Raw genomic sequence first — 25,512 nt, 5'->3', positions numbered from 1 at the left:
AATGCAGTCTAGTAATGTAGGGGCTCATCCTGCTCCTAGCAGAGCTGCTGCGACAGTATCTAGTGTGCTAGCTGAATTATTGGCATGCAAGGATTTCTGAGACCTTGAATTAGGGGTAGGTAAGTATGAGGGAGAGGTTTTTTTGTTCTCAGCCTGGGCGAAATCACTTCTGCGAGGGAGGCGTGCAGCAGGGATCCTGCCTGAGCGAGGTGTGTGCAGCTCTGCCGTGCTGCCGTGTGCGAGGAGGGGTCCTGGGCAAACGGGGAGCAAATCTGGGGAGCGAATCAACATCTCCCTCTTGCATTTAAGTACAAATTCTTAGTTGCTTCTGGTGTTTTGTTGATCAAGCTTGGTTAGCACGATGCTAGATTTCCACTTAGGCCAATGATTGATGGGGGGAGGAGCAGGACCCAGCCTGGATCTCTGCAGTGTCACTGGGAATGCCCCCGGTCCTCGGGAACCCCGGCATCTCCCAGAGAGCCATTAACCCTGTAGCATATCTGCAGGAATCAACAGCACGGCCAAAACCTGTCCTGGATCTTTCTGACAGGGCTCTGTCGCTCTGCAGCTTCAAACACCCCCGTGCCTTGCCTCTTCGGCTGATAAATGGAGAGAAACTATTTTGCCGATACACCGTCATAAATTATGGATAACTAAAATCCGCTAGTCATGCGATGGGTATTAATCTGCAACCAAGGCTCTCTTCTTCTTTTAAGAACCCTTCAGAAATGGGATGCGAGCTGCTGCTCTGAGCTCGGGTCGATGCAATGAATACATCGCTGCGGAACATTCTGTTTTGGTTTGACTTTTACTGTAACTTGTAAATTGCAGCGATAAACACGGTCCCTTTTTCCCTGTTCCAGAACTGCTTTGCCATGCTGGAAGATAAAATATATTCTTTTCCTCTTTACTTTCGAAGCCAACTCCGTTTTTGAAGTAGGAAATCTTTCTTTGGAGATGGAGGATTTTGGATGGGGAACAAAGCCCTGCAAACTTTTAATTTGGGGCCCGTTTTATTCTCATTTGGCAGGCAGCTCCTGCTGATTTGCAAAATGTGGATTTTAGGTCCCGAGTATGGGCAAGGGCTTTCTCTGAATAGCGTTTGAGCCACTTGGTGGGACGACCCTGCTTTCTCCAGAGCAATCTTTGATGGTTTGCAGTACAGAAAGCGTTTGAAGCTTCATTTTGCCTTGGGCTTTAAGTCCAGGATTCGGAGCTGAATAATGAATGTCCGTCCATTCACAGAAATTGTTGTCCTATGTGTAAGCGCAGAGGGAAGGCTTTAATCTGGTTGTTCTTGGAATAACTGAGATATTTTGAAGACCGGTCTGGCTTGTGTACAGCAACATGTTTGTAAGGCTTAGTTGTGAATAACGCTGTTAAGGGCCTGGTCCATGAAAGTCCCCATAGAACAAGAAGCATCAAGAGTCTGAAAATTCAGGATCAAAATCTCGCTAGTTTCTTTGATCTTTTTATGATGCTTCAGATCAATTATAAACATTGTCCTTTAAATCGTGGCATGTTACACATCCGTAACCACGGTGTAAATTCAAGAATTGCTCTGGACTTGGTCTGTACCTCTGAGCTTGCAGCAGGCACGGGGATCGGCTTTATACATCCATAATGGGGAACCTGTTTCTGTTGGGAAATCATATTTTCTGTGTCTTTGGGACGGAGCATCCCTTGGTCGTGCAGCGCAGGGCTGCTGCTGGCCCTGGTGGTGGGAGGCAGGGTGCCGGCAGCCCTTGCGGAGCTCTTGTGGGGCTCTGCTCCAGCTGGTTGCAAGGACGGGTGCCTCTAGCTCGCTGCCTGGCGGTTGTCATTGTGGTATTTCTGCCGCATTTCAAGAAAAAACTCAGGTTTTGGTCTGCCTTCGTGTGGCACCGCTCTACCACCAGGCGTAGGGAGCAGAAGGTGAGGACCCTGCTGCCCCAGGGCGTGATGTCGCCCCTCGGTGCTGAACTTCCCCTATTACCTTTGTGCTCATCCTACTAATTTATTTTTTTGTTTAACAAAATGAGCTCTAAATGCTTTTACCATAAGTTGGGTTATATCTTTCAGTGTAAATGAAGCATATAATTGTGTTTTCCTAACAGCTCTACATTAAAATTAAGTTATTGTACTGCTAATGTGTTTTCCTTGACAATTTTCCATCCAGAGAGTGCAAAGCTTCTGTTTGAAGCTGTTGCATACCGTGTTCCCAGTCTCTTCCTAGTATTTTATTCGGCATTTCTAAAGCCGGGGTGAAGTGTTAGCACGATTCCAGCTTTGGTGCCATTGACTCCTAATTGGAGGCTTGAACTCAAATGTTCGACCTTCGTGATTTTCCGTATGCGTTTCCATATGATTAAAGCTTATGATGGGGACACAGGGCTCAGCTGTAGCAGGGAGGGGGAATCTTGCAACAAAACTTACTGAAACAAACCCTAATCACACCACTTTCCGCTAAAAAAAAGTGTTTGAAAACTGTGCAGGATTGCTTGGCTTTGCACACGTGCGGCCAGGTTTAAATATTTTAATCATCCACATCCCCCTCTCCTGCTTCTTTCTATTGTTTCCTTGTGATGGTTTTGTTCTGATGGATGCCATTTCTTCTTTGAAAAATGGCACTGGCTGCTGCGTCGCCTGCAGGCGAAATCTTTGCATTATGCCACAGAATCTCTCCTCCGCCGTAATCTCGTGCATAGATTGGTTGACCTCTGCAGATATAATTAAATCTCTTCCTGACGACTGCGCGATTTCAGCCCAGCTCTGTGGCCAGCGCGTCTGTTAGCTAAGTGTTAAATTAGGGCCCTCTACCCGTAATTGTTATTCTGGAAAGACGATTTGAGAGTCGGCTGGTGCTGGTGGCTGCACGCAGCTTCGGAGGAGCCTTATCGGAGGAAATGGGGTGACTCTGGGGCTGAGGCAGCTGCTTGACCTCTAATTATAGCCTGCTCACTGGGGGCTGCCTTGCACGACTGTTTAGAATGGAGATTTTTACATACACGTACACGTATATATTTCTGTTGGTTTAAACACCTGGCCACTTGCTCTCATGGTGCAGTTTTTCTGCATTTCTGTTGAGCTCCTAACCGGGCAGGGGCCAGGAGAGGGAGGTGGCGGGGTGGGACCTGTTCCCAGGCAGGGTGGGAGCGAGGAGCACTCCTTTATCGGGTTAGCTGGATCACATTAGCAGGTTTTCTTCCCACAAAACCGACCGATGACTCAGAGTTTCCATTCCCGTCTGGATTCATCCGGAGGCTCCGTCCCCTTTCTGTCTGTGTGCACATCGCGCTCTTCCTCTGCTCTCCCCTTCAGAGCAGACCATCCTCTTCCTCTGCATCCCCTTTTGTTTGCAGGGTGGAGCCTGCACGCTCGTGTGCTTGTGGTCAGAGCTGCGAGATAAGGGCTGTGTTGTGGCTCGGCTGTTTTGCCTGGTGAAAACTGCCCTTGGCCTCCATTTCCAGAAGCAGCGGGCTATTTTGGGGTGCCTGAAGGGTTTGGGGGGGTTCTTGTGAAGGCCTCAGGTCACCCCAAGCACTGAGAAGATCCAGGTTGTGGAAGAGGGGCATGCGGAGCACGAGGCTCCCCAAAAGGCTTCTTTCTCCCAGAGGTGTGGAGCTCCACTTTAACATCTCTGAAAGGGTTCCATGCAAGCCAGATGTGGAATTAAGACTTCCCATTTCATCGCTTACTGAACCCTAAACCAAAGGTAAACCTTGTCAAAAAAATAAAGAAAGAAAACCATTTAAATGTGTTCTGTGTCTCTCATCTTTCATTGGCGCTGGGAGCACCGTGCTGGTCGGGGCGAGCTTGCCCTGGGGGAGCAGCCCCATGGGAGATGCATTTTTAGGGAGTCTCAGGAACTTGATGTCAAGTCCCTGGCATCAGAAGGGGGCAGCATGTACCCCAGGGCCCTTCACGGAACAGAAACTTGGGCAGCATAGACACGACTTCAGGAAATTTTTATGGGAAATTTTGCATGGAGACACTTAACTGAATTATCTTGGTCTGTCCCAGCTCATGCAGTGGGTGCAGAAAGTGCTTGGATGTCACCTGAAGAAGAAAAAGCAGAAATGCTGTGGCGGCGGGGGGGGGAAACGTGAACCAGAGAAGCTGGGGTCTGTTGTAGCTCCGGGAAGCATTTGTGCCTCCTGGTGGGATCCTGCCCTGTTTGTCGGCGTTCAGGCCGGGGAGGCAACATTTTCCCTGATGCGTTATCTTGTCTCTAAATAGCATTCAAAGGAGAAGAAGAATGTGCTGTTAAAAATACCAAACTTTGGGGAATGGCTGGCAGACTTTACTGCTGATAAGCATTGTTGATTGAAGATCAAACGGCCCTTGAAAGCAGAAGAAAAACCTTCCAGCAGAGCCATGGATCTGACCCTGCAGCCAGACAGTGAGGTCACCCGGGCTTCAATCTGTGTATATTTAGGAACCTGCACTGGAATTATGGTCTGGTCTCCTCTACCCCAGACGGATTTTGGCGACATGGTGGTTTTAAACCTGATAAATCTGCTAAAGCTGAGAACAACATTTATTAGATGCCAAGAAAACCAGAGTCATGTTTTCATTATTAAGTGGTAGGTTGTTTTTTTTTTTTTGGTTTTCCCTTACGATAAAAAGTCTGCCCAGAAGGAAAGGCTGCAGGTCACAAAGGGAACCAAAGACAAGTGGCGTGTGCTTTTTTATTAGTTGACAACCTGCATTTCTGTGTCAAGGTGGCAAATTAATTGTGGGTGGCTGTCTGTTTGCAAACGAGGGAGTTCTACCATGCCCGTGCAAATCCACACGTGGAGTCTTTAACTACCTGATTTAAGTCAGACCAGTGTGTAGGCTTTTTGAGAACAATTTTTAAACAGTTTTTTTCTGCTCTTTGGTTTTGGAGAGGGGAAAAATGTTATCAAAATGGTCTGTTGAGTTTCATAAGCTTGCAGCAATTGAAGTAAGGCGGTTGGCACGTAGTGAGCTTCTTTTGGGGGGGGCAGCGGTGGTGCACACCCTGGTAGGGATACCAAATTTGTGAGAGTACAAATGAAACAAAGATGTGCTTAAAAACATAAAATATAGGTTGGAAGGGACCTCCAGAAGTGTATTTAAAATAATTCCAGTGGCACCTTCCACTACTGAGATGGCAAAAGAAGAACACATCCACATCCAGCCCGTACCTCCTGAGAGCCTTGGGATGCAGGTCTGATACAGTGAGAATCCTGCTGGTGATGGCTGCAATACGATGCTAAATTGCAAGGTTGCAATAAAAAGGGCTTTAGTTAGAATTAATAAAATGTGAAGTGCCTCCTTCCTCGGAAAACAAGCAATATTGACTGAGATTTCAAAACACATCTTGAAGGAGCAGGCATCCAGGTTGCAGACTCCAGAGGCGCCTCTGGCATCCTTTCCCTAAAAGTGTTACTATTTGTATTGCCTGGAGGATTTCATTTCATTTTGGGGGTTGGAAAGGTCACAGTGAGAGAGTTTGAGAGGAAATTAGTGACAAGCTAGAAACAAGGGCAGCCTAGTACAGAACCGTGCCGCTTCTCCCACTTGCAGCTTGCATGGCACCGCGATGCCGCCCCGTGTGTGTGCTGATGCTGCAGGCTGTGCTGGAGTCACGCAAAGTCCCTTTGTAATATTCCAGCCGCGTCCAGCTGGACTGAAAGCCCGTCTTCATCGTGGTGTCGGTGATATCTAGGGGCTGCCTTCCTGAATGTGAGCTGCTGCACACTAAACAAATGTTGAATGTGCCCAATTTCAGGTACAACTGTTGGGCACTTCAAAACTCCCTGGCCAGAGAGGGAGTATGGTTTTGCAGGAAACACAGGGAGGCTCTACAAGTAAGGATGTGGTATTCATTGTCAAAATAAGATTGTTGCAGAACAAGCAAATCCAAGTGTATCATGGAAACATTTCTGCTGTGAACTGTGCTTGATTCATTTTAAGTCCCGTCCAGAACTGTCCTCCATGTGAAGCCAAAGATCTGCTTCCTGGCTGCTGAACAGCACTGCGTAAAGTCAGGTATCTGGGAAACGTGGATTTCAACATCCTTTTGTTTTGTGGAGGTGTCTTATGGTGTTCTGAAACTCATCTGGAGCTTCTTGTTTGCTCCCAAAGTTGGAAATTGTGGGCAGCATGTTGGGACTGCCCAAATCCCGCTCAGAGATAAGAAGAGCGAGCTCCTGTATCTAGGGCTTGTGTCACTGTCATCGTGCCATGAGCGTGGGGATGGTGCCAGCCTGGGAGGGATCCTCTGCTTGGCAAAACCAGGTCTCAAAAGCAGGCTGCCTCTTTGCTTAGCGCATTTACAGCTGGAAGGATGTGGGATGTGGAGGTTTCTGAAGATCTGCTGCGCCTTGTCCCACCACTAGATCACAGTGCCAGAGCACTGAGGGACCAGAGATCCTCTGGTGCTGTGAAATGGGGCTGGTGGCTGACATCCTGCCCTCTGAGCATGGCTGTGGGCATCTCGGCTGCTCCCAGTGTCGGTGTAGCACGGACAGGGACTAGCTGGGCCACCCAAAACTGGTGGCCTTGTCCCTTCGGCCACAGCTGGAGACGCTGGAAGAGCCAACAGAGAGACCCAGCTTCCTTTGTGCTGTGCTTGTTTGGAGGTAAACTCAAGGTCAAATAGTACTAATCCAGCACCATCCAGGCTGAATTGGCTTTAAATTTACAATGTGAAGCATCCAACATGGCTGGATGCTGAGCCTTTCTGAGCGCAGCTCCTGCAGGTGGAGGTGCTTCTCCCGATGCAGCGGCGGAGCCAGGCCATGAGTGTGTTGTGTCCTTGCCTGAGCATCGCTGAGCTCCACAATTGGTGTCTGCAGGGCTGAGGCAGCTCAGCAGGAGCTGCTTAGACCTCACAGCTTGGGGCCCTGCATGAGAGCATTTTCCCTTTGCTGTGTTTAAGTGGCACAAGCTTAAGCGGAGCGCCGTAACGAAGCACAAAGCTTAGTCCGAGCGGGTGGGAGGGAGGTGAAAAAGGGAAAGCTTAATTCCCTGCTCATCTGTGCTGCAAATTCCCTTTGGGGAGGTTTCCTCTCTTCCTCCCTGTTGTCCAAGTGTTTCTTCTGTTACATGTGTTATTTTTTTCTTTAGCCTGGGGGCTGCCGCGAGAGGTGCCTCTTTGCTCTGCCGGCTGTTCCCAATGCTTCCTTTCCCTTGCTAATAACAATTGTTTCTGCCAAAATCGCTTGGCGGTGTTATGTAAACCTCGAATCGCAAGCTAACGCTCTGCTCCAGGGGCTCCTACACGTGCCGGATGGGATTCGCGCCCGCGCTGACTCCACTGCCTTCGGGCACATCGTGCCACGTGTCGCCTTGGCTCAGCATCCCCCCGAGGTGAGTGGCCACCGGCCACGTTATCCACGGCGATCTGAGCCAATACCCCCCTTTTTGCTGGCATTTTCAGTGGGAGGCATGAAAACACCCTGTAAGCCACTCAGGGCTAGGATTTAAACTGTTTTTAGAGCACGGTACCCGCGCATCAGAGCTTGTGCTTGGCACTGGGGTCTCTGTTTCTGCTGGTGGGTTTGCAGCAGCGTTGGCGGGTGCGATGTGCGTGGTTTCTAGTGAGCACCTAAGGCGGATCATTGCGTCTCCACCTGGCTGCTGCCTGCAGGGCAAAGCCTGGCTGCATGGTCCCTGTGCTTGCTGCCAGCCAGCCGATGGGATTTGAGCTCCTGAGCACCTTCCTGGAGATGTTGGATTCCTACAGAAGTGCTGAATGGGGACCTCTTCCGTGCCAAATTGTGTGGGACCTCCTCGGGAGCGTGCACTCTCTCAGTTGCAACCAGTTGTTTGCCTGGGAAGTGATGCTAGCGGAGACCTTAATTAATTTCTAAGTGCTTCTTAATGTGATTTGGCAGCCAAAATTGAAGAGAGAGAACCACCATTGCTGTGTGCCCAGCCTCCTCCCCACATACTCCAATGTTTGTGAGAGATTAGAAGGAGATTAAATCCCACAGAACTGGCAGGTGATGCTGATGGATGTTGGGAGGGGATTAGGGTAAATCCATTCCTCCTCCTGATTTAGTTCAAGATTTGAATTCATTGATAAAATTTGCCCAGGTTTCATTTCTGAAACCTCCTCCGAGCTGGTGACTCTGTGGAGGTGTAAATGAAGGCAGAACTTGTCTCTCCTGGCTAATGAATTAACCTTTATCAGGCTGATGAATGCTGAAGATAGCTGTGCATCTGTTCCTGTCACAGCATCCAATTAACCCACAGTGCCACAGAGTAAAAGTGCCAAGGGGCTGGCTCCTTGGCAGGAGGTCTGATGCCCCAATCCCCTCTGGTGTGGCCACGAGTTGTTCTCCATTGATGGATCCGGGTGTGCAGGATGCTGTCAGTGCTCATTGGCCGCTTGAGTCTCAGCCCCAAATGCCATCTGTGGTGGTGGTGGGAGATCGTGAGAGTCGCCACTTCTGCTTCTCTGCATCGGGCATGGTCAAACGAAGTTCTTGAGGAGAAGCTGGGAGTGCAGGGGGTGCTGCTGTGGGGCCTCTGCCACAGAAGAGCTTTATAAACTGCGGCAGTGTGCCATGGGGTTGTTGCTCCTGGAGACCTGCCCTGCCCAAAGCATCTGCAGAAGCTGGTGAGGCAGAGAGAGAAAAAACACATCATGCAATGCAACTTTGGCATTTGGGGCTTTTAAAGACGAGCACGTGCCCTGGAGCCCTGTTTGGAGCCCTGACCCTGGGGGTGCTTGTGTGAAGCGGCTTGGCCGTCTCGAGGCTCCTTGCCACCCACAAACCTCAGCCCTCAGCTTCCCTGCAGAGAAACCACCTCTGTGGTGGCCACGGTGGCAACTCCAGGATGCTTCAGAAGAGAAAACAAGCCTGTGAGCAGCAGGTATCTCCATGCTGCTCGTCAAATCTGATGTTTAAAAATCATGGGGATGCATGTAAAGTGGCACATAAGCCTTTTTGACCAAAGAGGCCAAACGTGCTCACACAAAGCTTGTCTTGGAAGCTTAGGGAATCTGAGAGCATGGTGGCCCCACCATACAAGTTTATGGCAAGTACTCATTGACCCCTCGGTAGCTCTGGAGATAGAAGAGCCAGCTGGTGCACCTGGCGTCCACGCCCTGTAGAGCCCGTCCATAACTTGTCCATCCCCTGCTCTCCATAACTTGTATTCCTCACCAAGGCGAGCACTGTTAGTGCAAGCATGGGCCAGGTGCTCTTATCCCAAGTGTAATCTGAAGTTACAGACCCGGTACAGCAGGGCTGAAGGCATGGGGATGATTTGAACAAGTAGTTTGGTGGTATACAGGATGCAATGACCAGAGTTCTGCGTGGAGCATCTCTGTTTGCTTCCTTGGGGTGTCTTTGGATTTATGGGGCTGTAAGCAGCAATCGCAGTCTCCTCCAGACCTGGTGGGATGGGTAGGAAAAATGAAGCCCAGTGGTAAGTCACAGACAGCTGGGAGTACTTCCAAGAACATAATGCTTGGGAGTAATTTAGAAATAATGTCATTGGAGTTACGCTTTTCTAGAAAGGGAGAAAGAGAGCTTGAAATTAAATATACATTAAACAGAAATTCTTAACTTCGTTAAGCAAGAAGATTTTAAGGGCAGTGTCTTGCAGTTTTTTCATCATGCTGCTGCAGAGGCTGGTGTTTGCCAATGAGTATGTCTCCAGGAAGAGCAAGAAGTGCAGTTAAGTTTACCATATGGTGGAGGGTGGAGGAGAATATCTGATATCTTTTCTTTTTTTTTTTTTCTTGTGGTGATGGCAGTTTGTTTACAAAAGAATCACCTTTGTATTTGCTTAGCGTAAACATGAAAATAATTGTTGCCATAACATCTCTGTAAGAGGAATATTGTTTTAAAGCACTTTGGGGTTACGATAGTTGAGTGCGGAGTGGAGCAGGTAAGCCCCGGCGGGGCTGGTGCTTCAGCTGACAGCTTGACGTGGGGATGTGCAGTGCAAGTCTCCACAGGCCAGGTGGGAAATGCGTTTTTTGATGTAATTCTTTATGCTCCTTTCCTTCTCTCCTCCCTCCGCTCACCCCGGGGAGGAGGAGCAGCATCTCGCCCCAGCAAAGTGCTTAAAGCTTTTGTATCTGACAGCGGAGCTCCCTGGGAGCAGTGACCTGATAAACAGGTCAATGAACCCAAGGAGGAGAAGCGCCAACTCTTGCTTGCATTTGGGGGTTTTCTAGTTTTTGCCTTTTTTTCTAACTCTGCCTAAATGTGACATCTCGTGGTGGGACGAGCAGGAAAGTTCTCGCTGCTGCAGCTCTGGGTGTCCGTAACTGCATAAATAGCTGCTGGAGGTGCGGGTTGGCTTCCACCCCCAGCAGCCTGTCTGCACGCACAGCCCTGAGCACGGGAGGAGGTTTCTGTGCACCCAGGTCCAAGCTGTGTCCAGGAGGCAGCTCTCTGGAGCTGCAGATGCATGCACAGCAAGCCGAGGCCTCGGAGAGTTTGGCACAGGTTGGTTTTCCAGCGGTATCCAATGATGTAATATAGCAAATATTAGGAGAACAACATCTGGTAGCACTGCTGTCTACATGCTCACTGCAAACAAATTTTCAGACCTGTGTAAACATTCGGTTTAGTAACATAATGCTGCGGTAAGAGGCTTGTGCAGTCAAGGCCACCTGCTTGCTTCTTTTCCTTTCCCGTACAGTAACGAGGCCATTTTTAGTTTGGTTTTGTTTTCAGCGCAGTGAGTGACGCTTTAAAAGCAACTAAAAGCATTAAAAAGAGAAGTCAAGATCTCTTTGTGCAAAGGTGTCGCCGTTCTATTTCGAGCTTCAGGTTGCAGTTGGCTCATTATCTCCAGTTGTAAAACAGGTGGGGATGACTCGGATATCCTGGAGGAGGGCTCAGATCCTGACCGGGTTTGGTGCCAGGTGTGTGCTGCTGGTGCCGGGCTGGCTTCCCCCCGCTGCATGCGGCAGGGCCTCTTTGCTCTTCCCTCTTGTCCCAGTGGGAAACAGCTCTGCGAGGGGTGGTGGGAAGCTGTGAAGTGACTTGGCTGGTGGTGGGAGCTCCTCCAGCCCTTGCCGACGTGGCAGGGAGGTACCTGGAGGGTGCAACCCTGCCCAGTTGCTTCGCAGGCAAGTTCGTGGCGAGTCCCAGCCCTGTGCAAGCAGGGGGAGCTCTGCTGGCTTTGCTTGGGGCTGCCGGGGGTGCAAGGCTTTGTCTGAACGCAGGGGACTGCAAAAACTGAGCTGGGTCTTACTGCAACTACACGTGGTCCAGTTGGCCAGAAGGGATTCCACCAGGCACTGGGCAAACACCAGGTCAAGCATGGTCCTGAAGAAAATGTAAGTGAGAAAGCGTGGTTTAGGCTCTCCTTTAGCTCCAGGAGGTCCCTTGGGGGTGTAGATGCCAGCAGCCTGCTACAGCCGCCTTACGCAGGGCCTGGTGCAGCCACCAGCGGTTTGCAACAGGCTGCAGCTTTCCATCAGTGCTGCCTTCAGAAAAGGCCCTAAAAGAAATGGGACTGGCCTGGCACCCCTGGTGGGCTGCAAAAGGGGGCCGTAGATGTCAGAGTCCCACCTCCAGATTCCCTGGTTGATTCACTTGTGATGTATCCTTCGCAAGGCACGTGGTTTATGGCTTTACCAAAATCACCAAAGGCGATGTTTCCGTTGCATCGTTCAAAGGATTGCAGAAATCAGCCCTGGACGCCCACTCCTCTGCCATGGCCATACCCAGAGGGGAATTCCTGCCCGGCACAGAGGTGGTGCCAGGCCCCATCCCATGGGCAGTGCCCAGAGCAGCCCCTGATGGCCTGAAGCCCTCCGTGACAGCCAGGGACTTCTGCTCACTTTACCAGCAGACTGATCTTAAGCATCAACGGTGCATGTGAATGGGAAAAGGGGGCAGTTCTGGATCCCCCACGCTTGTTACATTCGATATGAGCAGATTTCATTTAAAAAATAAAATAAAATCTTTAAGTGTGAAGCCCGAGAGATGAGTGAGTGTAAGTGCTATTAGGAGATTACTGGTCATGCCCAGCTTTGTGTAATGAAGCTACCTGCTCTGGGGGTAAAACAGCTCCTGGCAGTGCTTAGAGGGGTGCCAGGGCCCCTTTCACCCTTAGTCGGGGTCAGCAGGATTTAAGGGCGCTAATCCGGAGTGCACTGGTGGAGGTGGGGGCATGTCTGGTCCCAGTACTGGTTGAACAGGCTCTGGTTCGATCCGTTTGCATCTCCCACCACCAAGCTTTGATGGTGATGAGTGTTTTTTGTGTTTTTCTCCACCAAGTCAGTTCTGGCGGTGAATTAAATCATTATGGTTTTTTTTTCTTTCTTTTTTTTTTTTTTCCCAGTATTCACTGTTCTGAGGTAAATTAGAATAGAGCCTTTTCAACCAGTCCTTTAATAAAGTATTTAGTTAATAGATGATGCACAGCTCACAAAGCTTGTAAGAATCTGACATGGGGTATCATAATATTATGATATTTAACAGCAAAACCTACTGCATTATCAACTTACCTCTACAGCATGGAGAAGGCAACAGCTGAGGCATAAAAACTAATGCTTCAGTATGACAGAGCTAAAATTGAACTTGGCAATTACTGTGTGCATGATTCACAGTATTGTGAAGTGAAGCTACTATATAAATCAGCTCCAGTAATCATAGGGTTTAAAATTAGTCAGTTACTATTAACTCTGCCAGTGTTAGCATATGCTGAAGAATTATAAAAGTGAAAGGTATGGAATATCTGAAGTACAGGTTTAAAGTAAACCACTTGAACAAGCTCCCAGTGGGAGGATTTGAAGTTCATGCAGAAGTGAGGTTTTGGGTACTCTGACAAAGGTTTGTGGAACACATTTAATTGCACATTGCAGCCTAATCTTTTGAATGCTTAACATCCTTTAGAAAGCACCTTTTCATGTTCCCAAGACTTTCACAGTTCACAGAGGGTAAAGTGATGATTGAATTTAATTTTTTCTCCCTTACAGATTATTTTTTTTTTTCCAGAGCAGCACTATTCAAATACTTTGCAGAGCTCTTCAATGCCAGGCATAGAAAAAAAGGAAACAGCAGGATAATGTTTTAAAATCATTATGGGGAAGTGAAAGGCTGCTCTGAGCACAGCACAGAAATTAGCAACTGCTATGATTGCTAAATTTTTATTCAATGCAAAATTCATGGAATTGGCTGCTATGAAAAAATAGGGGAGTCAAGTTATTTAATGGGATTCTAAATTATGTAGGATGCACAAATATTTTATAGGGGGCTCAGAGCTGCCTGTGTTTCTGTGTGCAAGCAGGACCTGGGAGCAGCTCAGCTGCGGTCAGATGCTTGCTTTGTTGTCTGGTCCTGTCCCCTTGCTCCTCTGGTTCATGTTCATGATTTCAGCTTAATTTTTGATATAACGCCGTTTCAGTCTTGGTGACGCATCGCTTTGATGAACGTACATGGGTGTATACCTCTGAGAGCTTTCGAAGAAGGGCGAGGATGCATCACTGACTTGCGGCAGAGCTTGTGCTCCTGGCTTGAGCCCTGGGCTCCCCACGTTGGGTGGCTGCAGTACCAGGGACCTCGTGCTTTTGGATCCTGGTCTCTGGGCTTTCTGTGAGAATTTTGGCTGAGCTGTGTGTGCTGTGAGTGATGTTAAAGGAGGAGATGGCTTTGTCTGGAGGCAGGCAGCCTGGCCTGGGCTGCTTCCTGCAGGATGCTCCTGGCACGTGGCTTCGTCTTGTTTCAAGTGCCTCAGCCTGCTGCTGAAAGGCAGCTCCCATCTCTCTTCTCCCTTTCCATGTCCGACCTTGCAGCTGTAACACCAAGGCATGGTGATGTCTGTGTTTTCCTCCCCGCTCGCCTCCTTCCCTGGCCATATCCCATTGCTTGGTTGCAGCCGCTTTCAGTTCCAGAACAGGCAACTTGTGTCTTGTTTCCAACTCCATCAAAGTGGAAATGTTGCAGCAAATCTCTGCTTTATTCTTTCTTTACTTTTAGTCCCCCCATGTGTCCTAATTATTTAGTGCAGTGTGCTCACGCAGGGTTTCTGAGGATGCTCTGGCAGGGAGAAGGACTGGACAAGGACTGGTCTGTTTTATCTTTCTCTCTTTCCTCTCTTTTGCTCTTTTTAATGGGGAATAGGGCTTGTGGCGTGCAGCAGGGCTGTGCTTCGCTCCTGGTAAATATGCAAGCGACTTGCAGAGAAATGCTTCGTCCATCCCAGCAAGGTGGGGATGGAGAAGACAGCGGTGAGGGATGGCTAGGTGCTGCTCTGGGGCAGTGCCCGTGTGCGATCATGGAGTTAGTGCCTGCACGCCGCGATTAACCACGAAGACCATGAAGGTCACTGGGCACAGATGAGCCTATTTGCCATCCTACTGGGGACTTTGTGTTTTGGAAATTGGCTCTGTTATTTGTCTCACCAGCAGCAAGGCATTACCTTATCAGCCAGAGATAAACCTTGCTGCGTTCGGGTAAAGGATTTTGAAATATATAATTTTCAATTGGCTGATACAGGGTAAATTGCCCCCATTCTCTCTGCCAATAGCATTAAGATTCGAGAAGAATTTATCAGTACATTTAACACTTCCATTGAAACTCTATTTCTGAGGTTATGGAAATGAGCTACAAATGAAAGTCACAACTCAAGAAGCAGGAAACATGCCTGTAAGCGAGGAAAAAGCTGTCACTGGCATTGTGAAGAAAGAGAGGTATAAATAGGGCATTGGGTTAGAAAGCAGGAAATCTGCGTGCTGTGGGTTTTACTTGGAATTTCTTCTGGTGACCCCAGATAAGATTGTTAACCCTTGTCTCTGCAGACAGTTGTACGTGCTCACTTATGGGCTCTGTTCCTGGCTTTTGGGATTGCCTGCGTGAGCTAAGTGTTTGAAAGTGTAGCCGCTGCATCAATCATGGTTGTGTGGTTTTCATGCTTAGAAAGGATCCCTCTACCAACAAGACTGGATTTCTCAATATTTCCTATATAGGACAGCTTGGTCTTATCCCCACGCTGCATGTCCTGGGCAGAGATCTCGCAGCGAAGGGGCTGTTTTATGAGCAGGAGAGGGGCGGGTGTGTGTTACCGATACAGTGGTGATTCTTGCAGCAGATGGGCTTCATGCAGTCAGTGACGGCAGTTTCATGTTTGGTAATATTTTTTTATAGACGTGATAAAATAGTGTTAACCAAGAGGGACTTTTTCTTATCCCCATGGTGGACCCAAAAAGATCCTTCCATATGAGCCAGCACCGTGGGCGTCTGTGATTGTTGTCCCTGCACAAGGCCAAGTGACAATACTCCAGGTGTGACATGAGGCTGTGCCCTGAGAGATTTACAAATCCAGTTTCCAGAAAAGGGCATATCTCTACCCAAAATGTGCCACGGTCTTTCAAGCTCCTATCAGCACTGCCGAGCGTGCAGCACATCAGAAAAACACGGCCTGGTATTTGTCCTGCCTTTCCATACCCATTCAAAATGGGTATTTTTCTCATGCACTGGCTACGGAGGCAGACTGGGGGGAGAGGATCGAGGTGGGTGGCTGCAATGGGAAAGGCAAAAAGCCAGCAGGGATGGGTACCATGAAGCAAGGTGCTGCACAGCTCCCTGCCCAGGAGATGATGATGTACGAGATGTGCACTACGCGACAGGCCCCCTGGTCGCATGTGGGCACTGGAGCATCCAGCAGCATCTGGAGGTGCTGTGCATTGCGTGCTGCTGCCCTCTTCCTGGGACTGACCCAGCACGGCTCCAGCAGCCAGCCGGTGGCATGTGGCTGTGGAGAAGAGCTGTCCCACCATGGCATCTGCTGGCTTAGAAACCCTACTGAGACAAAATGAACGCCGGCCTCTCCAACACTGATGCTTTCAGCTCCTGGGACTGACACCTCTGGTGCATGTACAAGTCATGGGGTCGTGTGGGTCTGTAGTAAAATGACAAGCGAGTGTGATAGTTCTGTTACAAGTCATACATTTGGCCTATGGAGTTATTTCAGGCTTCTGCACTCTAAAATTGGCCTCACAGCCTGAAATCACATCTCAAATAGAAATAATAACCTGCAGTCTCTCTGATCCCTGCGTGCTCTATAATAAACAAGTGGGGACTCCCCAGAGGTGTCATCCCGGCAGCAGCACAGCCGCTTCCCAGGCCTGCTGGTGTCTCACAGGTAAGATGCAGGGATGGGAAAGTTCCCCACATGGACCAGACTCAGTAAAAGTTGCACTTAGTAATTTTTTTCAGTGCTGCCTGGGTGGGCAGGGGGGGGATTGATCAGCTCCTGCAATACAAATCTTTCAGAGGAAAGCATGAATGGCTCTCCGTGCTGCCTGCTCTTTGATGTCTTTTGTCCCCATGCACCATCTCGCTGTGACCCTTGGTGCTTTCAGAGGGAGGTTCCTAGTGCCAAACCTGCAAGTTTCGTGACTCATTGCAGGCAGTGACTTTTCTGCCTTTGACTAGTGCGTTCACCCCCAAAGCTGAGCCTATCTGGAGAAGATTTTCCACTGCTTGCAAGCCCCTTTGAAGAAGTCATAACCAAAATCAGTGGGGACAAAGCAGTCGTACCCCCTTGTCAGCAAAAAAAGCAGAATTTGTCTCGTCTCCCTCCGAAGCGCACAAACATGTGCTCTGTGGGCTGTGCTGCAGCGTGGCTCTTCTGCTTGTGCAGGTTGTTTTGTTTCCTGTGGTGTCTGTGTTGCAGTTGAGGCAGTTCCACGAACCTCCTGTTTCTCCCAGGGCTGTTTGCATGGCAGGTGTTTGCTGTGATAAAATATTGACGGGGAGGAGGAAGGAAGGCTTCATTCTCTGGCTGCCTCTCTTTCTCTCTCTCTCTCATTATTTTTCAGGTGGGAGGTATAAAAAGGGCCACATTTTGATGTAAAATGAACCGAGGTTAAGATGCAGAACCTGGGGAATTTCTAGGATTTGAATGTAGCTGTAGCTTGGTGCAGCGTAGGATGACTCTGTTAAATCCCTGCCTCTGATGGAAGTCCATGTGCTTCCAGGCACATCTGGGCATGGATGGAGAAGGAGGGAAGAAGATGCAGTGGGCTGTGAGACATCCCAGGATGCGTGTTGGGCGTAGGACAGCAGCTGGGTAGAGATGACTGGTGTGTGCTGATGACCGGGATGTCCCTGCAGCAGAGGGAATGTGGCCGTGTCTGCCACTGTACTGCCCCACCAATGCTGCTGGTCTTTAAATGCCCCAAAATACAGCACTGTTCCCACTCTTGTCCTTGTTGATGTCATGAAGCTGTAAGAAAAGTGGTGAAGATGATGATGAAGAGAGACCTGGAGGGCTGGGGCAAGAAACCATGCTTGCTTTCATTTCAGACTCATCGCGTTGCTGCTTTGTAGTGCTCAGCTCAGCCCTCTTCTGCTTTTTTCTCAGTCTTTCTTCCACTTCTGATTTTCTGCCCCAAGGCCATGTAGACCATGTAGAACTAAAGATGGAGCAGAATGCACATAAGGTGTTTTTTTTTTTTTTCTCAAACAAGAACAAACCCTGGTGCTTCTGGTCCAGCTGCTGTGTGGGCATTGAGCAGCATCAATGCGACCATGGCAAAATCAGCAATGAAGGGGACGAAGCCGTGTAGGAGGAGTGTGGGTCTTGGAGGTCTCTCTGGCAGGGAACAAGGGACCTGGATGTGATGAAAGCAAAGTTGAATGTGGTTTGGGGAGAGCTGTGGAAGTGAATTGCTGGGTTGCACACATCAGAAGGGCCTCCCAGTGAGCCCAGTAAAGCTCCTATCGGTGGCTGCATCTTCTAGGTGCAGGCTGCCCACCCACTGCTGGGCTTGGGGCCTGGTTTGGCCTTTGGTGATGGTTAGTAGTTCTTCGTTGTTTTTTTTTAAATAAAAAAAAAGAAGAAAAAAACACACAGCCCTGCTTTTGTCTTAATTGAAACAAAAACAGGAGGTGAGTGCCCCAGAAACATCGCTGTGTGCGAGCCTTAAGTGACTGTGGTTTTTGTTTTTAGCTAGCTATTACTATCTGATGAACCGTTTCTGGTTTTGTTTTCCATTTTTTCTTTTTCTATTTTCCCTACATGAAAGCAGCCAGAATATTTCTGGCCAGTTTGTGACTTTGTTCTTCCTGGCTCTTGCTGTTAGCAGCCGTGTTCATGCTCGGTGTAAGCGAGCATGCTCTGAACCCACGCCAGCTCTGGCTGCACCCCCCAGCAAGGACGTTACAGGGCTCCAGAAGCTTTCCTTCTGGGGTGGCTCCTTCCGACAGCAGTGCTGGAACACACCCAGGTCTGGTGTTCGTGCTGACCGATGGATGTGACGTGGGTGAAGGCTGCAGGCTGCTGTACCCGGTCGGCTGGGCTGGGTTTTCCCAGCGTAAGGTGCAGCCAGTCCGCTGGCGTATCTGCTGCGGGGTAAATAGGTGCTCAGCCCCTTAAGGCTGAAGGGAGATGTACCTACGCCCAATGTAAAGATGCAAAATAGTATCTGATACGTGGGCTTGGACTTTATTTTTGGTCATCATGTCGAATATTGAACACTTCTACTTCGTACTTTATTTCCTTCCTTTCTCTTTACCTCTGTGCTTGCTGATCATGACTGCTTGTGTGCGGTGCTGGCTGGGGACTAGGAGCACGAAGCAGCATTGTCAGAACTGATTCCCCCATGTTGTTTTAGCTGGTTGGGGTTCCAGGCAGTATGGGCTTTTAATTTGTGTCATTATCCAGACGTCATGGCTTCTGCTGTTGGGGTGATTTGAGTTTCTTTTGAAGCTTCACAGCACAATGGTTATTTCCAAAAGCAAGGCATTGAGTTAATTGGCCTGACCAGGTACAGCAAATCCTCCAGCAGAGGATTACATTAAACTAGAATGATGTGACTGCTTGGCTAAGTTGGCATGTGGGTTTTGAGAGTAAATCCTAGAGCACAGGAAGGAAAATCAAGTCCTGTAGTTGGAAAATGGGAGATACATCGTTTCTTCAATATTCTGCTATTAAATTATGGTAACAAGGGGATACTCTTCACCTTTTACCCCACTGCAAGCATAGATCTTGTAGAGAAAGGGGCTTAGTAGCTTTTGCTGATTCATGACAGCAATATCCTGGCTGGGGTTGCCCTTCACACAGGTGGACTTGATTCCCCATAGCCTCACACAGTCTTTAGGCCATAGCGCCAAACTACCAGGGTAACGAGACACAGATAAAAAACATGTAAGTCCTCTCTAAACTTTCATTCCAGCATTGCCAACAGCTGAAGGCGAAATGATTCTTAGTTTAATGCTTCTGACACTTGGTTGTGGTTTTTGCCTTGGCCTTATTCTGTTGAGGATGTGCTCAGCGTTAGTCATGACTCATGACTGGCAATGAGGTACGCTCGGAGAGAAGCCACGTGTCGAGCTGTTGGAAGTGCTGCTGATATCATGCTTCCGCCCCGTCTTTGTGTTTCCGATAGTGTGTCTTGCTGGAGCAGCGCCACGGAGCCCACCTCTGTGGTTTGAACGCAGCAGGTGTCTTCTCCATCCTGCCCTCCTGCTAAAGGCCAGGTGAACACCTTCTGTTGGCTCAGTTTGCTTTCACCCTTAAGAGATCCTGTTGTCACTGGCATCTTTACGAAGAATCGTATCTGCATGTTATCAGATGAATGGGAGAACATTTCTGATAAGAATATAAAGACAAAGTCCTTCAGATAAGATTCTCTTGAATTATGGGGCCCTTCTGCAAGCAGCTTATTCTTTAAGGTTTTCAGCCACACTTCTCACTTGATACAAACTGAAAGTCCTTGTTTCAGAGGAGCAGCAGATGTCAGCTGAAGGACACGCTGAGTTGCAGGCAGTTTGTGTTCCAGGAGCACGGGCCAAGTCTGTAATTGTGAATGAAGCTCCTGTGTGACTGTGATCCTTCTGTCTGTTCACAAATTGCGTGCCGATGCTGTTGCGTTTTGCTGAATGTGCTTGCCTGGAGGCATTGTTTAAGGAGTAGCTTTACATGCCTGAATCCCAACCTGTTGGTTGTTTGCAAGCAGCTTGACTTGCTTAATTTTTGGTTTTCGGGTAACTGCTTAGCAGCTGAATAAATGAATGCTCACTCCAAGTGCTTGCAAGAAGCAGCTTGGAGCCAACATGAATGAGCAGCCTCGAGCACTGCTCTGTGCCCTGACAGCAGTCCTGAACTACACCAGGAGGGGTGACAGCAGTGTCACTTCCTGGAAAGGAGAGAAGAAAATAGTTGGGTTTAGTAAAAATAAATAAATAAATAAATTTTGTATGGTACCATTTTTTAAATTTGTTAAGGTTCCTGCCGCAGCTCACCACTTCTGTGGCCTTTACTGGCCTCTGGTCAGGGATGTTTGGCTGCTGGGTGCCCCAAGCAAGCTCATGGCTGGGGATCAGCACTGACAACCATGGAGGGTCTGAACTGGCTCAAAGCAGCACTTGTGTTCCTATGACTGCTTATACAGTCGCCATGAAGCTTCTCTTTATGGAAATACCATTTATTAGAGCAAAAAGACATGTTAAAGAAAAGCAGTGGTACAGCACGCGTGTGGCCATCACGTTACCTGTATGCCCATCCTTGCCTTGCTCACTGGATATTTGACCTTCCTACCTTGGCTGGGTCCCATCTTCCTCACAGCCACCGATGTCTGTGTCTGGCCGACACAGCTCTGATTGCTTTGCTCACGAACTGCTCATCCCCTGGCCTCAGGAGCTGTAAAAAGCTACCTGAGCTGGGCTTTCTCCTCTTCCTGGGACAGTGGCACGTCTTAGTTCTCAGTAGCTCTCTGATGTGTTGAGGCGTTAGCCCTGGTTCGTGCTTGGTGCCCTCTCCACGGTGATCCAGAAGCACGTAGTGCTCTTGCGGTTCCTTTCCCGCTTGTTGAGGCTGGAAGGATGCTCCCTGAAAAGGGACGGATGGCAGCACCCGCATTGTTTCAGCCACTGCACACCCAAAACACTTGCAGCTGTCACGTGCAGATCTGTATCCTGCAGTTCTGTTGCGTCCCGTAACCACCGTCTTCCTCTTTGATAGCAATCTCAGGAGCGCAACGAGCAAAATGCAAGATCTGATCGGAAGGGGCTGTGAATTCCCAGTCAGGGAGGATCTGAGGCTTTAAAGACAATTAGCTTTTATACCTCCCTGTATGGCACGTGGCTCGGGACCAGCATGGGGCTGGGAGGGCAGCGCTCCAGTGTTGATTTAAGCCTTTCCGTGAGGCACAAGATTTTTTTTGCAGTGATACTGTTAATTTAGCAAGCCTCTCGAGTGACTGCTGCCCTGTGATCAATATTAGCGTGACTTCATCCCCTCGGGCTGGCTGATCAGTGTCCACATCAGGGAGTTTTAGCAGAGGCAGTGCATCCGTTTCCAAGCAGAGATGAATAATAAACTGAAGAATGAAATGGTGCTGGACCTGGCGAGCATGGGGGCTCCTCCGGGCCGTGGTGCCTCCTCCCTGGGGTTTTGTTTCAGGTGAGCTCGTGGCACAAGCCAGTCGGCTGGGTGACATGAGCTGGGCTCTGTCTTGGTTAGCAAAGACTACAAAGAGCAAATGCATGGCTTATTTATGCAGCCCAGATCCTGGTGTGACGGGATGCCACACAAAAGCTAAGCTGACGGTAATTAGAACAGATCCCCGCTCAGTGACCCAGAGAAAAGTGAGCACTCTGGAAGATAATCATGAGTGAGAGAGGCAACACAACACAGAAATGGTGATGGTTACAATTTGAACGAGAAAATGAGCTCCTAAGGCAAACTAGCTCCTGGAAATCCCATTAATGCTGACAAATATCCAGCTCCAGGATTCTGGAAGCATCACAGTGAACATCTGCTCAGGTAAATAGAGGACAAATCCAGCTTCTGTTTGAAGATGCTGCCGGCTCCTCTGGTGGAGGTGAGTCTGTTAATACCAGCTGCCTGTTAAAATCGCTCGCTATCATCGCAGCGCTAACAATTATAATGTTCTCCGTGGCTGGGGATTAGTGAACACCTGGCTCCCCCAGCATCGCCGGCAGCGCAGCACGATAACCACGCCTGCAACAGCAGCGCTGAGGATAGCCCCCAGTCGTGGCGTTAAGGATGATAGATTACCAGGGAGCTGTTACGGTTCTGAGCCCTCTAAAACGGGCGAGGTTCCAGTAAATTCAAGTCTGAATGCTGCTGTCACATGTTGGCTGCTCAATCCAGTGATTTCTGGTCAGGTTTTAAATCTGAATGAATTTCGGTGGTTCTTGAAACACTTTTGGACTTATTTGTTTTTAATGAGGAGGCCCAGCTAATGAGGTGCGAAAAGATTTCAGAGACCCTCTCTGAAGATGGCTCTGATTGCACTCGCCTGAGCGGAGGAACTGACTCAACATCTCCATTTCGTAGGCATCCGGCACAAATAATTTATAGCCATAAAAATAGCCCTGAGAAGGAGCCCTGCTCATCCAGGAGAGCTGGGGGGGTCGGGCTGACTTTGGCTTTGGCAGTCCTGGTGACTCTGAGGTCTGCTCGTGGGCTCTGACTTCAGCGAGGATAACTGGAGCCGTGTGGGAGACCTGGCTTCTCCTTGCTTGTGTGTGTTTGGAGCCTTGCCTGTCCCGTCCCTGGTGATACACCTCAGCATGAGCTATAAAGGGTGAAGCTTGGCACTCTCATGGCTGAAAATAGTGCCAGCTTGGTCTGAGTTGCCTCCTAGCCAGAGAACAAAGCTGTGGAGAGAGTGAAGAGACATTGAGGAGTGCGGAAGTTTGCAGCTGCTTGCTGTGCGCGGCACGGGCAGGCCCCGGGGGCTGAGCCCGGTGCTCTTGCAGGATTTGGGTTGTGTGCGAGGTGAGGTTCATGAGTGAAGGAAAATGGGGTCGTAGTGTTTTTTTCCCCCAAATGGTTACAATTGCCATGGGGCTGGGGGAACCTTTCAGTCGGAGGAAGGTTTCAAGCCAGGACATGGCTTTGAAATGGCAACCCAGTGGCTGGAGCAGGCTGGATGCGGTCACCATGGGCCGAAGCCAGGCCAAGAGGGGGACATGGCACCAAAAGCAACATCATCAGTTTGAAAAGGACCACAGTGGAAAAACATTTGAGCAGCTCTGGGTGCAGCTGTAGGGAAGTGAGGACAGGTGTCATTCCAGGGCATTGTCGGTGGCCTTTTGACAGAGATAAAGAGGATGGTGCAGCCACATCACCCCTGATAAAGGGGGTGACAGCAGCTCTGCACTGCATCCCAGCAGCTGCACTGCATCCCAAAAAAAATCCCAAACTGGGCAAGGTTGTGCATCTTGTAGAGCATCTCCAGACCTGTTGAGCCAGGTCCCTACAGGCTGTGGTGGCCATCCCCGGCAGCCCCAGCATCCTTGCATGGTCGCACCCTATGGGCTTCCTTGGAGAGCTCCAGGACAGCCTGGTTTGGCCACCTTGGTCAGGAGCAGTGACCCAACAGTGATGGTCATGGGGCTGACCTAACCAGGACAGGCGTATGCTGATAGCAGGTGAGAGCTCCTGCCTGGGCTGGGAGTCCAGGATTTCTCCTTTGGCTCTACCAGCTCCCCAAAGGCAGCAGGTGCAGGGGGGCAACCCTGCAGGATGGGAGAGCTGGAAGAGAGCCCACTGATTTTCTAAGATTTTATTGTTAGTAGGATTTAATTAATATTTTTTTTTAAGTGCACAAAATGTTTGAGAAGCACCAGAGCTGGGATAGGACCCAGCACACGTGGCAAACAAAGCATGTCGGCGAGTCCCTTGTCTCCAGGCTGGCTGACAGCCCTCTGTTCTGGCTCATTTTTGGTGTCATCAATCACTGGTACCTAGACAGCAGCCTCGCGGTGCCCTGCCTGCACCGCGGAGCTCATTGAGTGACCTATTAGTGCTTCCAGTTAATTCTGGTGACATATTTATAGCACGGAGATCTACAGCACCGATTTCCTACAGGACGCATCATGGTTTGACATCAGATTAAGTTATAGAGTACCCTTTCCTGGCTGGATCAATGGGTAGAGTCAAACAGAGCCTTGTCGACATGCAGATGAGGAGGATTAGATTTAAATCAGCAAATGTCACTAATGGCTGTTTTTCCAGCCAAGGGAAGAATAGGCAGGGAAAAATTTCCATCATTAATAATTGAAGTTTATAGAGGGGAAAAAATGAACGTATCGTATAGCGCTCCTGAAGATAACAGGGCCCCGCTTTTGCTGATAATTCTGTCTGGGAGAGGAGCGCTAAAAAAATTACCGTGATTATGACTGGGTTTCTGTATCTGTTATGAATTTTCTGCAGCCAGGGAATATTTTAACAAATGCCCTTTTGTACAAGAGCTGAAAATCCTATCGGTAACCCAAAAACGTCCCCAGAAAAATACGGACAGAGCTGTTGGAAATGAGAGTGGGTACAGTTTGCCAAAATGAGGAGAAAAGTAAATTCTGGTATGGACTTCATAAAGCAGGGTGACTGGGATGGGCTGGGTGGCCTGGTGCCCAGTGTGATGGGTGTTGGGTACCAGAGAGCACCGTGAGAGAGCTTTGGTGCTCTGAGAGGCTGGCCTTGCCCAGGGCTTAGTGAAAAACCTATAGAAACAATTGCAAAAGAGCTTTTAAATGTATTTGCAATGGAACAAAATATCCAAAAACTATGTTTCTGCATGCCTGAGAAAGTTATCCGTACTTTTTTACACTTTCAGCAAAGGATCTCAGTGGTAACACCGGGTTTATGCTTGCAAGCCATCCCTGCTGGGCTCACTGGCAGGGGTCCACTTTCCCATCGCATGCTCATGAAACATTTCAGTCTCTCTTCATCGCTGCTGCACTTTACACTGCTGATAATTTCTCCAGACTGCAGAGCACTAGAGGTCGTGGTGCTCTGCAGTGAAGTTCTGTGCTTCGCACTCATGCTCGCTCGGCACATGAGAGCCTTAATCCCAGCAAGTATTCAAATAACGACAGGTCATGTAAATCGAGCAGGAAATAATACATGAAAAGAAGTGAGCATGAATTTCTAATTAACTAAATTTGCAACTGGTACATAGAAGTTAAAGGGCATGTGATTTATCACCTGTCAGTAAAAATATTGGTAATAGCTCTTGCTTTCGGTGCCATGGTATGTGCACAGCTCTGCTGCGGAGCTAAAGGGCACCTGATTTATCGCCTGACACCGACCACGCTGGTTAGAGCCATCACGGCCTGGGGTGGCAGAGAGGCCGCGTTCCCATTTTCACCAAAAAGCCATTTGCTGCCTTGCTTCTCCAGCAGAGATGTGTGCAAGATGTTATTTCAACAAATCTACATTTTTCTTTCATTTAAGAGCTGATTTTCCCCAGTTGAAAGGGAGGTCAGGAGCCAGAACAGCAACTGGCCTGGATGGGCCAGGATGAGGTGACGAGCCTGGTGACTCCTCGAGGGGGTGGGAGCTCTTCTCTTTGTGTCTGTCCCAGGGCTGTGTGTCTGCAGTTGGCCAAAATTGCCATACTGGCCTCCCATTTCATATTCACAGTTCATAGCCTTTGCCTAAGCATTTGATTCGTAATGGTATTTAGGCACTAATAGGGCTCAGTGGTAGTTAATCAGATCCGCAAATTGTTGTGGATGCATGGTTGACTTAAATCCACACTTTTTGTGCCTGAAAGTTTAAGTGGGGAAGCTGAGAGCTGGCTGTAGGCTTTTTTTCTAGTCATCT

General features: G+C 49.0%; 1 protein-coding gene across 5 annotated transcripts in view; it reads left to right on the top strand.

The window, feature by feature from the left end:
• TOX2 (TOX high mobility group box family member 2) overlaps positions 1 to 25,512 on the top strand; it is a 134,091-nt gene that overhangs the window by 10,568 nt on the left and 98,011 nt on the right. Inside the window, exon 1 of one of the 5 annotated variants that reach the window (XM_068700378.1) lies at positions 10,365 to 10,421. The exons of 3 other annotated variants lie outside the window; for them this stretch is intronic. In XM_068700378.1, coding sequence (XP_068556479.1) covers positions 10,380 to 10,421 — 42 coding nt within the window. In that variant the 5' untranslated portion in view covers positions 10,365 to 10,379. Of the gene's footprint in view, positions 1 to 10,364; positions 10,422 to 11,123; positions 11,261 to 25,512 lie in introns of those variants that run through there. One more of the 5 variants, XM_068700382.1, reaches the window with a different exon arrangement.

This window comes from Anas acuta, chromosome 16 (assembly GCF_963932015.1).
Source record: "Anas acuta chromosome 16, bAnaAcu1.1, whole genome shotgun sequence".
NCBI classification, from domain to species: Eukaryota; Metazoa; Chordata; class Aves; order Anseriformes; family Anatidae; genus Anas; species Anas acuta.
Note: the sequence above shows the minus strand (reverse complement) of the source record. Positions and strands in the feature narration are given on the sequence as shown.